This window comes from Petaurus breviceps, unplaced genomic scaffold, assembly GCF_028583685.1.
Source record: "Petaurus breviceps papuanus isolate PSGF00001 unplaced genomic scaffold, PetGlider_PUasm1.0 103, whole genome shotgun sequence".
NCBI lineage: Eukaryota > Metazoa > Chordata > Mammalia > Diprotodontia > Petauridae > Petaurus > Petaurus breviceps.
In genome coordinates, this window is record NW_027185588.1 from 2,350,298 (window position 1) to 2,362,642 (window position 12,345).

Here is a 12,345-nt window from a genome sequence, read left to right on the forward strand (position 1 = left end):
TCTCTGGAAGAACTGAGGAATCTCCCACTGAGGCAGGCCTGCTAAATCCTCCTATATTATCCTTAGGTAGATAATATATATTTTTTTAATGGTGAACCAATTTGGGCCCTTACTCACACCCTCTGTCAAAGAGGAAGTCCCTTGGGCACCCCCTCTCTGGTCTTGTCTGTGGGAAAGGAACAGTTTACAGATTGGTGGGTAGAGGGAAGGAAGCCTGAGTCAAGGCCATGTTGCAGAGAATGTCCCTTGAGAGACACCCCCTCTCCTCCAGTAAATTCAAAACAAACCTTGGGCAGCTGGAATGGAAACCTCCAGGTTGTGAGCGATTCTTGAGGGAGAAACCATATCACTGGTTTGAGGAACAGACCTTGACCTCAGCCTCTTCCAAGAGCTGTCAAATTCCTGCAGGGATTAGGTATCAGTGAGGAGAACCAGGGACTGAAAAAAGAATCTCAGGATGGAAAAAGCCCTCTGAGAGGGAGAAGCGTCTTAGAGAGCACCAAGCCCAAACTCATCCTGTTACCAAGCAGGAAACTGTGACCCGGAGATGGGAAGGAGACACTTGTTCAGGGTCCCATAGCTGGACCAGGCTACCTGAAGACACTGTCAGGTCTCCTTGGGATAAAGTCCCAGACCCCAAAGATGCATCTGATTCAACAGGGTTCTCTGTGCTCTCCAAGACCCCTTTCTAACTCATTCCTGGACTTTGGGGGCATTGGACTACTGGACTATGAAAGAATGGGGAAATTCACAACATTTCAATGACATTCCATAGCCGGAGCCCACCTGGAGAGACTTGTGGGGAAGAGGACCCAACCTTCCCCAGAGCCTGCTAAAGGAGTAGGCTCAGAGAAGCTTTTTATATCCAGACCTAACCCCAGCACCACGACTAACCTAAGGGGTATAAGATGTATGTGTTTAACAGAATTGTATTGAAAGAAAAGCCCACCCCTACAGCTTGGTTTTCACACCTCTTCCAATCGTGAAATTCCATGATTCTTAGGAGCTTTTATAATTATTAATAAACATTTATTAAGCACCTTCTATATACAGAGAGACAGTGTGGTTCAGTGGAGAGAGAACCAGACTATGAGTAAGAAGCAAGTCTTGCCTGTGATTCATACTTGCTGCGTGACCTGGGCAAGCCTTTCCCCTTCAGTGCCCTCAGTCAACTCTCCAAGACTGTAAGTTGGAGGGGGGGGAGAGGAAGGTGCTGATCTGGTAGAGGGAATTTCTTCACTGGAAGTTACCTATATTAGCCAAATTACAGATCAGAGGACAAAAATGTACACTGTGGAACTAGGGGAGATATGAAGTCTGCTGGAGTTCCTAGCCTACCTCATTTTGGGAGACAATGGTTGGTGGAATCATGGCAGTTATTTTGCCCCAAGATTCATTCCCTTGATCATTGGTGGTCTGGGAGAATAAACACAATGAAGTGGAGATCTGAGAAAGCATCTAAGGGAAGGGAGATGAAGGAATTGGGGCCCAAAGGGATATCAGAGGCCCTAAATTCAATCTCTCAGCCCCCACAGGAATCACAGACTCTCACAGTTGGAAGGGAATTTGGAGGCCAGCTAGTCCAACCCAGACCTGAAGAAGAATCACTGCTACAATCTCATTGACAAATGGCCATCCCTCCTCTGCCTGAAGACCTCCAGTGAAGGGGAAATCCAAGCCCTCTGGAGACAGCCCAGGCTGCTTTTGGGCAGCTCTAATTATTAGGAAGGTTTTCCTTACATGGAGTCAAAATCTGCCTCCCCTTCCTCTCCTCTCACTCTTCTAAACTGGCTTCTGACCTCATCCTTCAACTGAATGGACTCTTTAATTACCAAATCTAATGGCCTCTTACCAGTCCTCATCCTTCCTGACTCCTAAGAAAGGTTAGATGACTTGCCCTGAGTCACACAGCTTGGAAGTGTCCAAAGGAGGGTTTACACTCAGGTCTCCCTATCTTGGGAGTCCCACACTCTGTCCACTTTGCTTTGTAACTATAAGCAGCAGAACCGGGATTGGAACCCAAGTCATCTGGCTGCTAGTTGAAGAATCCTGGGCTTGGAATCCAGAAAACCTAGGTTCAAGTCCTGACTCTGACATTTCCTAGCTATGTGTCTTTGGAAAAATCACCTAATCTTTCTGAGTCTTGTTTTCCTCATCTGTGCAATGGAAACACTTATACAGTCGATAAGCGTTCTAGAGAAGAATAGCTATTATACTAATAGCTGACATTTACATAGTGTTTCAAGGCTTGCAAAATGTTTTACAAATTTTTATCTCATTGGATCCTTGAGACAACCCTGTTGAGGTGAGCACTAGTTATAATTATCCCTACTTTGTAAACTGAGGCAAACAGATGTTAAGTGACTTGCCCAGGGTCACGCAGCTAATAAGTATCTGAGGCCAGATTGGACTCCTGACTCCAGGTTTAGCTTTCTGTCCATTACACTATTTTTGGTTATTAAATAAAACAAATGTTGTTCTAATTAAATAGTCATCCATAGCCCATGTCCTGGGAATGGAGATATTCTCCCTGGGTCTCTCAATCTGATTCTACATGAGTGTAGCAGCCATAGGGGCAGATAGAACAAGGCAGAAAGATGCTGAGAATCAGGAAAAAAGTTCTTGTATCTTAAATCAAGCTGTAGGGGGCTTTTCCTTTGATTCAATTCAATGAAAAAAGCATTAATTAATTTTTATATTATATTGCATATATATAATACATTAATTGCTATATTTGAGGCGTTGTGTTGGTAAAGAAAAAAAAATGTTAGCAGTCCCTGCCCTCAAGAAACTTCCATTCCACTGGAGTAATGACCTGACAAGGACATAAATGAATAAATATATGATAGTTTCAGGTCAGAGCCCTAAGGGGGAGGGGGCTCGCGCTGGACTTCCTGGGGGAGGGGTAAGACTTGAGCTGGGTAGGGAAGGCAGCTACTGATTCCATAGCGCAGAAGTGAAGAGTAAGGACTTCCTGGCATGGAGGTAGCCTATGGAGAAGGAAGATGGAATGCCACATTAAGGGAATAGGGAGCAGGCCAGCTTGGCAAGAATCTAGAGTTGTGAAAAAAGAAGTAATGGGGGGGAAGCCAGGTGCTACAGTGAATAGAGCACCAGCCCTGGAGTGAGGAAGACCTGAGTTCAAATTTGGCCTCAGACACTTGATACTTAATAACTGTGTGACCCTGGGCAACACACTTAACCCTGATTGCCTAGATGAAAAGAATAGGGAATTAACCTGGTTCTACTATGTTATGGAAATGCTTGTTTTATTTATTAAATGCAGAATAAAATAAAATTTAAAAACCTAGAAAGAAAAGTGGGAACTATATCGTGGAGGGCTTTGAATTCCATGCTGAAGGTTTTGTTATTTTATCCTTGAGGTAGTAGGAACTACTAAAGATTTTTGAGAAGAGCTCTGGGCTAGACCAAGGTACCACTGACCACAAGGTCTAGCCTCAGACAGAAACAAGCAGTACATCCTTACTTTGTGGCTTGTCTGTGGCCCAGAACCGGGAAAGGCTGTATGGAATATGTTGAGTCATATGCCACTTACCTGCTGCCTCATTGGGTCCCCCTGTGGCTCTTCTACTGCCAGGTAGGGCAGTTCAGGTGAGACTCTCCCCCTGAAGGTTGCTCGGTGACCTGTCCTCTCTGCCCAAGCCTGTAGGCCCCCTCCAGGCAGATTCAAAGAGTGACTGGCAAATGTTCTGGGCAAACTTCGCTGGTCCTCGTCACTGCCCAGATCCGAGGTATCAAGGCTGAGTCTGGTGGGGAGAAAGCAATGAGTTGTGGTGGGTCATGGATGCATCTGCACAGCCATCACCCTCAGAGCCATCTCTAGGGATTTGGGTATCTTGGGCAAGCACCACAAACCAGATCTAGGGTAAGCAGAATAAAGTTTACAATTTGTCAAGGATGGAGGAGTTGGAGGAAGGAGGGAGGAGATGGCCCATGGACTCACTACCCTTTAGGAAGTCAATAGTTTGTCCCAGAGAGAAACATGCTGACATCTCTGCCCCCTTACTATACGGAAATATTTGACCAGGTTTAGGGTCAGAAACATGGCCAGGGCCCAGCCAGCTCATAGATTTGGGGTCGAGGTTTCTGTTGCCCATTTGGAGAGACTACACAATTAAGGAGAGTGAGGAGGAGGTTGTGAAAGGGAAAACATGTACAGTAGTGGACAGACTCTATCCTACTATCTGGGTGGTCTGCTTCAAGGCAAGTTAGGCCTTAGCCCATCATGAGACAGTGAGACGCAGATGAGGAAATGAAGGGGAGGGAGGGGAAGAGAGGGAAAGGAAGGGAGAGAAGAGGAGGGAAGGGGAGGGGAGGAAGTGAAAGAGAGGTAGGGAAGAAAAGGCGAGGGGGGGAAGGACACTGGGAAGGAACAAGGTAAGGAAAGAAAGAGGGAGAGGAGAGAAGGGAAAGTAGTAAGTATAAGTCTTTCCTTCTCCAAGAGGACCATGACACTAGGAAAATGATGCCATGACTTGTGAATGAATTGGATTTAAGTGAGGAAGGGATGTGCAAAGTCACCAGCCTCACTCTCTCCTCCGGAGCCATCTGGGTCCAGTGGCCAGATAGATACAGATCAGGATAACTGGAGATGGCCCAGAATGCAATGGGAGACCTGGGCCTTTTTAAGCAAAGGTCTTCTAAGGCAACACCCATTCAGTGATTAAGGCTGTTTAAGAAGTGAGCCAAGGGATGGCCCCTTTAATTAAAAAAAAAAAATCAAACTGGCAGGAAAAGACCCTCAAGGTTTCTAGCCAAAAGAGATACTGTTACTTTTTACATTCACTTAGAGCCAAGAGGCCCAAACAATAACCATTAAGTAGTGCTTGGGTAGGGACCCATTGTTGGCCAATCAATGGAGGCAGAGTAGATTGGTTTTAAGGCAGGCCTTAAAGAAATTTAGTCAGAAAACCCCAAGATATCCAGGTAGGTTTCAGCCTTCAGAATTTACCTTCCTTTGGTAGAGCATCCTCAGGTAAGGGCATGATATCCCATGTGGGGAGGGGAGGGGAGAAGAGGGGAGGAGAAGGAAGGGGAGGGAGAGATATGGGCAGGGGGGGGGGAGGACAGAAGAAAAAGAAAGAAAAAGAGAGAGAGGAGAGGAAAGGAGTTGTCCATCTGGAACTGGTCCTCAGCAGGCAACTTGGAATACTCACAGGTTGCAGTTTGTCCTTTGTTCTCCAAGAGGACCAATGACGTCAGGAAGACGATGCCATGACATGCAAGTGAGTTGGATTTAAGTGAGGTAGGGCTGTGCAAGTCACAGTCTCACTTTCTCCCCTTGACAAATGGAGCTAGCCTCTGCCCTAATATTTTTTTTATTAAAGGGGCCATCTTTTGGCTCACTTTTTAAACAGCCCTAATCACTGCATGGGTGTTGCTTCAGCTAAAGTGAGAACTCAGAAAGACTAGCTTAAAAAGGCCCAGGTCTCCCACTGCATCCAGGGTCCTCTCCAGTTGTCCTGATACATATCTGGCCACTGAATCCAGATGCCTCCAGAGGAGAAAAGTGAGGCTGGTGACTTTGCATAGCCCTCCCTCACTTAAATCCAATTTACTTGCAAGTCATGGCATCCCCTTCCTGATGTCAAGGTCCTCTTCGAGAAAGAAGGACAAACCACAACCTGTAAAGAGAAGAAATGGGAGAGAAAGGAGTCCGATTATCTGGTAAAGGGGCTCAGTCCCTTTCCCTCCATAGTGGCACTGCCCAAGGTTCTCCTCCCACCCCCACCTCACTCTGCTCATGCCTGACCTCCTTTCCATATCTAAGGGAGACAGAGGCCTCTCCCAGCTGTGTCTCCGAGATGTGGTCATTGAATGGGCAAGTAGGGGAAAGGGCTCGGCTCCTCGGTCTCTAGAACCCAGGCCAGTGGGGCTCTGAAGGAGGCAGTCGGGTTCCTGGAGCTGTGGGGGTACAAGTTCCCCTGGTGGCTTCTCCTGTGACCAGGAGGCCAGAGGGACCCATGATGTCATCTCCACAGGTGGAATATAGCCCAGGTCTCTGTAGTATTCTGTGCCCTGGAGATCCATGTCTATTGAGAGAAGGTCCTCAGTGCTGCTGTGGGCATCTTCCAGTTCTGGCACAGAACCAGCCTCCTGCCAGAGAGAGAGAGAGAGAGAGAGAGAGAGAGAGGAGGAGGAGACCTGTTACAAATCTGACTGAGCTTCAGCACCACCCCTATACCCCCAATCCCTGTGGAGCCCCCTCCAGCCATTCTAGACCCTAATCCCTTGATCTGGGAGCAGCATTGAATTCTAGGGTTTGAAAGTGTCTTTTACCTGAGGCACCATGGCATTGGTGAACATGGGACTTGGAGTTCAGAAGCCCCAAGTTCAAATCCCACCTCAGATACCTTCTACCTATTTGAGACTGAGCAAGTGACTTTGGGCAGCTAGATGGTAGAGCTGTGGCTAGTGTGTCCAGCCTGGAGTCAGGAAGACACAGGTTCATATCCACCCTCAGATGCTTACCAGCTGTGTGACCCTAGGCAACTCTCATAGCCTTTGTCTACCCACTTTCCTCATCTATAAAATGGGGGTAATAATAGCACCCACCTCCAAGATTTGTGAGCATAAAATATATGTACAGCTCTGTGCAACCTTACAAGTTCTTTAAAAAATTTATTTCATTTTTAATTTGTGGAATAAAACAAGTAATTCCATAACATAATATAATAAAAAAGATGCTTGCCCATGAAACTGCAAGTTCTATATAAATGCTAGTTATAATAATTTATTATTAGCATAAATAATACCATATATTATTTTATTATTAGCATTAATATTGTTATATCATTTATATATAATATATAATGATATTAATATCATTAGCATAAACAATATCATAAGTTTAATATGAACATTAGTCACGAATGTGTTATATATTTTGTTATAATATATTATCATAAATATAATATGAATATGTTGTCATGAATAATTATTATTTGGATCATTCCTTGGATCATAGATTTAGAATGGAAGGAACCACTGAGATCATTAAGTGCAACCCCTCATTTTACAGAAGAGGAAACAGAGGCAAACAGGGTTAAGTGACTTACCCAAGGTCACACAGCTGGTCACATTTGAACTCAGATCTTCTTGACTCAAGGCCTGGTGTTCTACCCACTGCACCCCCTAGTGGCCCTGTATGAATATTACATAGTACCTTTGTGTATTTATATATACAGGGCATGTATAAAGGCTTGAATAGGATATATGCACAACCCTGTGCAGACTGTGCAAATGTGAGCTATTAAGACAGATACATATGATTGTCTATGTATATGTGTAGCTATATAACCATAGGCCTGCGGGCACACATGTGGATTGTTCTAAGCTGCACGTGCACATAGGCCGGTGAGCTCACATGCCTGCTTTTACACGTGCTCTGGCTGTTGAATGTATGGGTTTTCAAACCCTGTGTATCTGTTTATGTCTGGGTATCTCTGGGTCCATGCAAGGCTGCTGTTTTTGCTGCCAGAAGTTGAAGCAGTTTCCTGGTTTCCCAAATCCCCTTGACTCCTCTGGTTTTCATTTTCTTGGAAACATAAACATGTCAGGACATTGTGAACTCCTCTGCTGGAGGCCAGCAGAGCTTTGGCAGCAAACAGGCCCAGGTTCCCTCCCACCCTCTAGTCTGGGCTGCATCAGCCATAGGCTTATGGAGCTGAGCCTAGAGCCTGGAGCCCAGATCTCTCAGCCTAGGCCAGAGACTGGAGCTCAGAACTGGAATCTGGTGCTCCTTGCTCAGCCTAGCACCCAGAGCTCAAGTCCTCTGACCTCACTCAGCCTCTAATTTTCCCAAATGAAGGGCTCTTGGTATAGAATAGAGTCCAAGGTTCTATACTGGGTTCCCATCCCAGCTCCCCTACTGACTCTGCTTCTTTCCTTGAGGGCAGATGCTGTCTTACTTTCACATTTGTGCCCTCAGACCAGGCACAGTACCTAGCACTCCATCTCCCATTTCTGGGCACTTTCTCTGCATCCCCTTGCCTGGAATGCTCTCACTCCTCAACCACTCCTGGCTTCCTTCAAGTCTCAGTTAAAACCTCACTCCCTCCCTTTTATATGGGAGTGCCTCCCCTATCGATTATCTCTGATTCATCTGCAGCTTGTTTGTACTTCGGTGTTCGCAAGTGGCCTCCCCATTAGACTGGGAACTCCAGGAGGGCAGGGACCACCTTTTGTCTCTTTTAGTATCCCCAGGGCTTAGCACAGTGCCTGGCATACAGGAGGGGCTTAATAAATGTTTATGGACTTATAAAGCACTTAACATAGCCTTTGATATTCGATTGACTGAATTTTAATCAACACTTGTTGATTGATTGTTCTTTGACTAGGAAATCTCCATCTCTTTCTGGGCCTCTGTTTCCACCATTTGCAAAATGAGGAGTTGGACTCAATGGTCTCTAACATTCTCCCCAACACTGGAGACTGGGAATGTCCAGTACAATGCAAGCTCCTTGAGGGTAAGAACTATTGTCTTTGTATATCCAGTAACTAGCACTATGTGTCTGGCACATAGTAGGTTTTTGGTAAACTCTTGTTGAATTAAATTAAATTGCTTCACTAGTTCTGTCCTGCCTGAAGGCCTGGCCCCAAAGATCCAAAGATCTGAACCAATCCTAGGGCACTGCCTAGGTGCAGATGGGGCCAAATGCTGGTCAGCACCAGGGGCTTATGGACTAGCCCTATTGGAGAGAGAGCCCAGTGTGACCAGAGCATTCCCAAGAGCAAGCCCTTTCCTCCACCCTCAGTCATCTTTCTCTGACTCTCCCAGTGCCCACCAAGCCCCCACCTTATTCATCCTCCATCCTGTTAGCCTTCAGTCCCTCCAGGTTCTTTCCAGCCCTGCCTCTCCCTGGCACCTCCAGCTCCTCTCTAGCCATTATTCAGGGCCCCTGCCTAATCTTGGATATCTGGAGATTCACAATTCTTCTAGATTCCTTCAATGCCCTTTTCCTTATCCCCTCAGTCCCCCAAAGTCCGAACATTCCAGCCCCCCCTCCAGGTACTTGCCTGTTCCCTAGCCATGGCAGAGAAGAGGGCATGGCTGTCAGCTTTTAGGGACACTGGGAGTGAATGGGGGCTGTCGTCCGAGGGTGGATCACAGGCCTTGCCCTCAGAGCCTGTGGAAGGAGAAAGAGACAAGTTGGGGATGTCAGCAGAGGCTCAGAGGCTGCAGAGGGTGAAGAATTCTGGTCTGAGGACTCTTTTCCGTTCTAAATCAATCGTTCTTCTGACTCCTCCCTCTGCCTCTGGGCATTGACACAGATTGGCCCCTAGACCCAGAAGAAGTATGCTCCTTTCTGTCTTTTTCCCTTCAAGAATCTGCTCAGGCACCACCTTCTCCAGGAAGCCCTCCTTCCTTGCTGGCCTACAATCTCTCTTGATTAATTCCTACCAGCTCCATTCTTTTCTTCTTCTCTCCCCATTCCCATTCAATTATCAGCTCAGAACCATAGAATCACAGGATTGGGTGGGACCTCAGAAGGTATCTAATCTAGTCCATAATAAAGTAGAAATCTCCTCTACAACAACCCTGACCAAAAAAAAACCCATCCAATTTCTGCTAAAAACCTTCAGTGCCATGGAACTCACTCCCTCCAGACAGGACCCATTCTGGTTCTAGAGAGCTCTAATTTTTCTTTTTCTAAACTAGATGACATCTGCCTCTCTGCAACCCATTCTCCTGATTGTGCTTCTGGAGTCAAGAACAAAGTCTATCCTTCTTCCACATCAAGCTTCTCCTGGGTCTTCCTTTCTCCAAGAAAAAAATCCTCTTCCCCGAGAGCAGAGTCTGTGGTCCCTCTTTCTTCATCTCCCAGAGTGCCCAGTATATACTAAGGTCTTTAGAAATGTTTACTGAGTTGAGTTGACTGATGTTTCTCACAATCTTTTCTTTCTGTTCCCACACAAACCCCTCTATTTTAGTTCACAGTCCACAGACAGAAATAGAGAGGATTGGGTTTGTGAGGGAAAGATAATTAGTTCTATTCTGGGGGCAGCTAGGTTGTGCAGTGAATAGAGTGCCAGTCAGGAAAACCTGAATTCAAATCTGGCATCAGATACTTACTAGTTGTGTGACCTTGGGCAAGTCACTTCACCCTGTTTGCCTCAGTTTCCTCATCTGTAAAATGAGCTGGAGAAGGAAATAGCAAACTTGTCCAGTATTTTTGCCAAGAAAAGCCCAAGTGGGATTGAAGAAAGTCTACCATGACTGAACAGCAACATTTTGTGCATACATTAAACTTGAAATGTCTGTGGGACATGTAGGTGGAGACATCCAATAGACAGTTGGATATGAAAGACCAAAGCTCAGGAGTAAGATGTGTGAAGGCTGGATCTGTAGACTTGGGAGTCATTTGTAAAGAGATGAAACCTATAGCCATGGGAGATGCATCAACAATATGGAGTGTGAAAAGAGAGCTGAGAAAAGGGCTTAGAACCTTGTGTATGTCCATAGTTAGTGAGTAGCAACATGGGTACTGTTATTTCAAAAGAAATTGGGAAGAGTAGCCAGAGAGATAGGTAGGAAGAGAACCAGCAAGAGAGAGCATCCAGGAGGAGGGGAGCCAATGGCATTAAACTCTATCAAGAGGTCAAACGTTGGCTTTAGTAATAAAGAGATCATTTGTTGACAACGTTAAAAAGAAAAAAAAAACGTTATTGGCTTTAGAACTCTGGTAAAAATAATGAAATAAAAAATGCTACCCATCTCCTGCCAGAGAGGTGATGAACTGAAAATGCAAAATGAGACATACGTTTTTGGTCATGGCCAACATCTGTTTGTTTTGCTTGACTATGCATATTATGAGGGTTTCATTTTTCTTCATTTTATTGTTCAATGGGAGAAGGGTTGAGAGAGATATACATGCTTGTAAAAAAAAATAAAAAATAAATTTTAAAAGAGATCATTGGTTACTTTGAAATCAATTTCAACATTTATTAAGCACTTACTATGTTCCAGAGAAATCATTTTCAACAAATGTGTCAAGTCAACATTTATTAAGTCCTTACTATGTGCCAGGCTCTGTGCTAAGCACTGAGAATGAAAATAAAAGCAAAAAGAAAGTCAGTTCCTGCCCTTGAGTAGCTTCCATGCTAATGGAATTCTAATATAATTCTAATTCTAACATAAATTCTAATTTTAACATAAAAAGGAACTGGAAAGGAGAAGACACCCAAGTGAGAGTTAGGTAGAGAAATCCAGAGATTTAGGAGTGGAAGGAAGGAGTGAGTGTGGCTGGCCTGGGAACTTCTTCAAAATAGAGGATCTGGAAGCAACTTAGCAATTGGAGGAGGGGGAGGCAAGGGTAGAAGGTTGTTGCAGGGTGAGAAGGCTTCTGGGATATTGTGAAGTTCAGAGAATCAGTGAGTGGAAAGTGAGAGTGGAAATAAGAGTTTTTCTAGGAGTTAGATTGTGAAAAGGAGAATTATAGGATGATATCTTGAGGTGGCAAGGTCAAGGGATGATTTTTTAAAGCATGTTTTTAGGAAACAGTGGATAGGGAGAGGTTGGATATTAGAAGAAAGGAAACAATTGAAGAGGTAAGCTGCTGGAGGAGATAGGAAGGAATGAGATCAAGGGAATATGTAGGGAGGTCAGCCGCAGCAAGAAAAAGGGTTACATCTTAAAGACTGCAACAAAAGAGAGAGTGAGGCAGGTTGATGTTGATGAGATTTCAGGTTGATGGGGAGAAGAGGATGCATGTAAGTGATGGATTTACTTTTTTCCAATAAAGTATCAGGCAGGTCCTCTTCCCAGAGGGAGTTAGGGAGGGGAGAGGGTTTGAGGAAAGGTGTGAAATCCCTGCCTCAGGGAATCCAATCAGGAAGGAATAAAAGGATAATGAGGATCCAGTTGAGATTAGATAACAAATTTGCTGTGGTCCCTCCTTGGGAGCTATGAGCCAATTAGAGACTTAAAGAAAACTGCAATTGGGAGCAAGTTTCCAATAAAATTTTTTTTGGCCTGGGGCATTCTTTCACAGGCTTTTACCAGATGCAGGGCTCTCCCACGCCTTGAATCCACAGCATCCTGTGGTCATGGAAGTCAAGGTGGGGAGATTGGAACCACAACCCAGGCTAAACCCAAGGTCTTAAACCTCTGGGTTGGGGTGCAGGAGCCGAGTCTGTCAGTTTCCTGACCCTAGTGAAGATATTCTGAGGCAGAAAGAGAGAGCGACAAAGAAAAAGACAAAATGGGATGGGAGGGAGAAGAGACAGATGAAAAGAAAATGAGAGAAGACAGAGATGAAGGGTGAGCTTTGGGGAAGGAGAGGAAAAATAGAAAGGAAGAAAGGAGGAAAGAAAGGAAGAAAG

The 12,345-nt window shown here is 45.1% G+C and overlaps 1 protein-coding gene across 1 annotated transcript in view; it reads right to left on the reverse strand.

Moving 5' to 3' along the window:
• ARHGEF18 (Rho/Rac guanine nucleotide exchange factor 18) overlaps nt 1–12,345 on the reverse strand; it is a 98,217-nt gene that overhangs the window by 80,091 nt on the left and 5,781 nt on the right. The window contains exons 2-5 of the mRNA XM_069091714.1: nt 9,040–9,149; nt 5,774–6,117; nt 3,557–3,767; nt 288–402 (exon numbers count right to left, since the gene is read on the reverse strand). Of these exons, the coding sequence (XP_068947815.1) occupies nt 288–402; nt 3,557–3,767; nt 5,774–6,117; nt 9,040–9,149 (780 nt within the window). The remainder of the gene's footprint in view (nt 1–287; nt 403–3,556; nt 3,768–5,773; nt 6,118–9,039; nt 9,150–12,345) is intronic.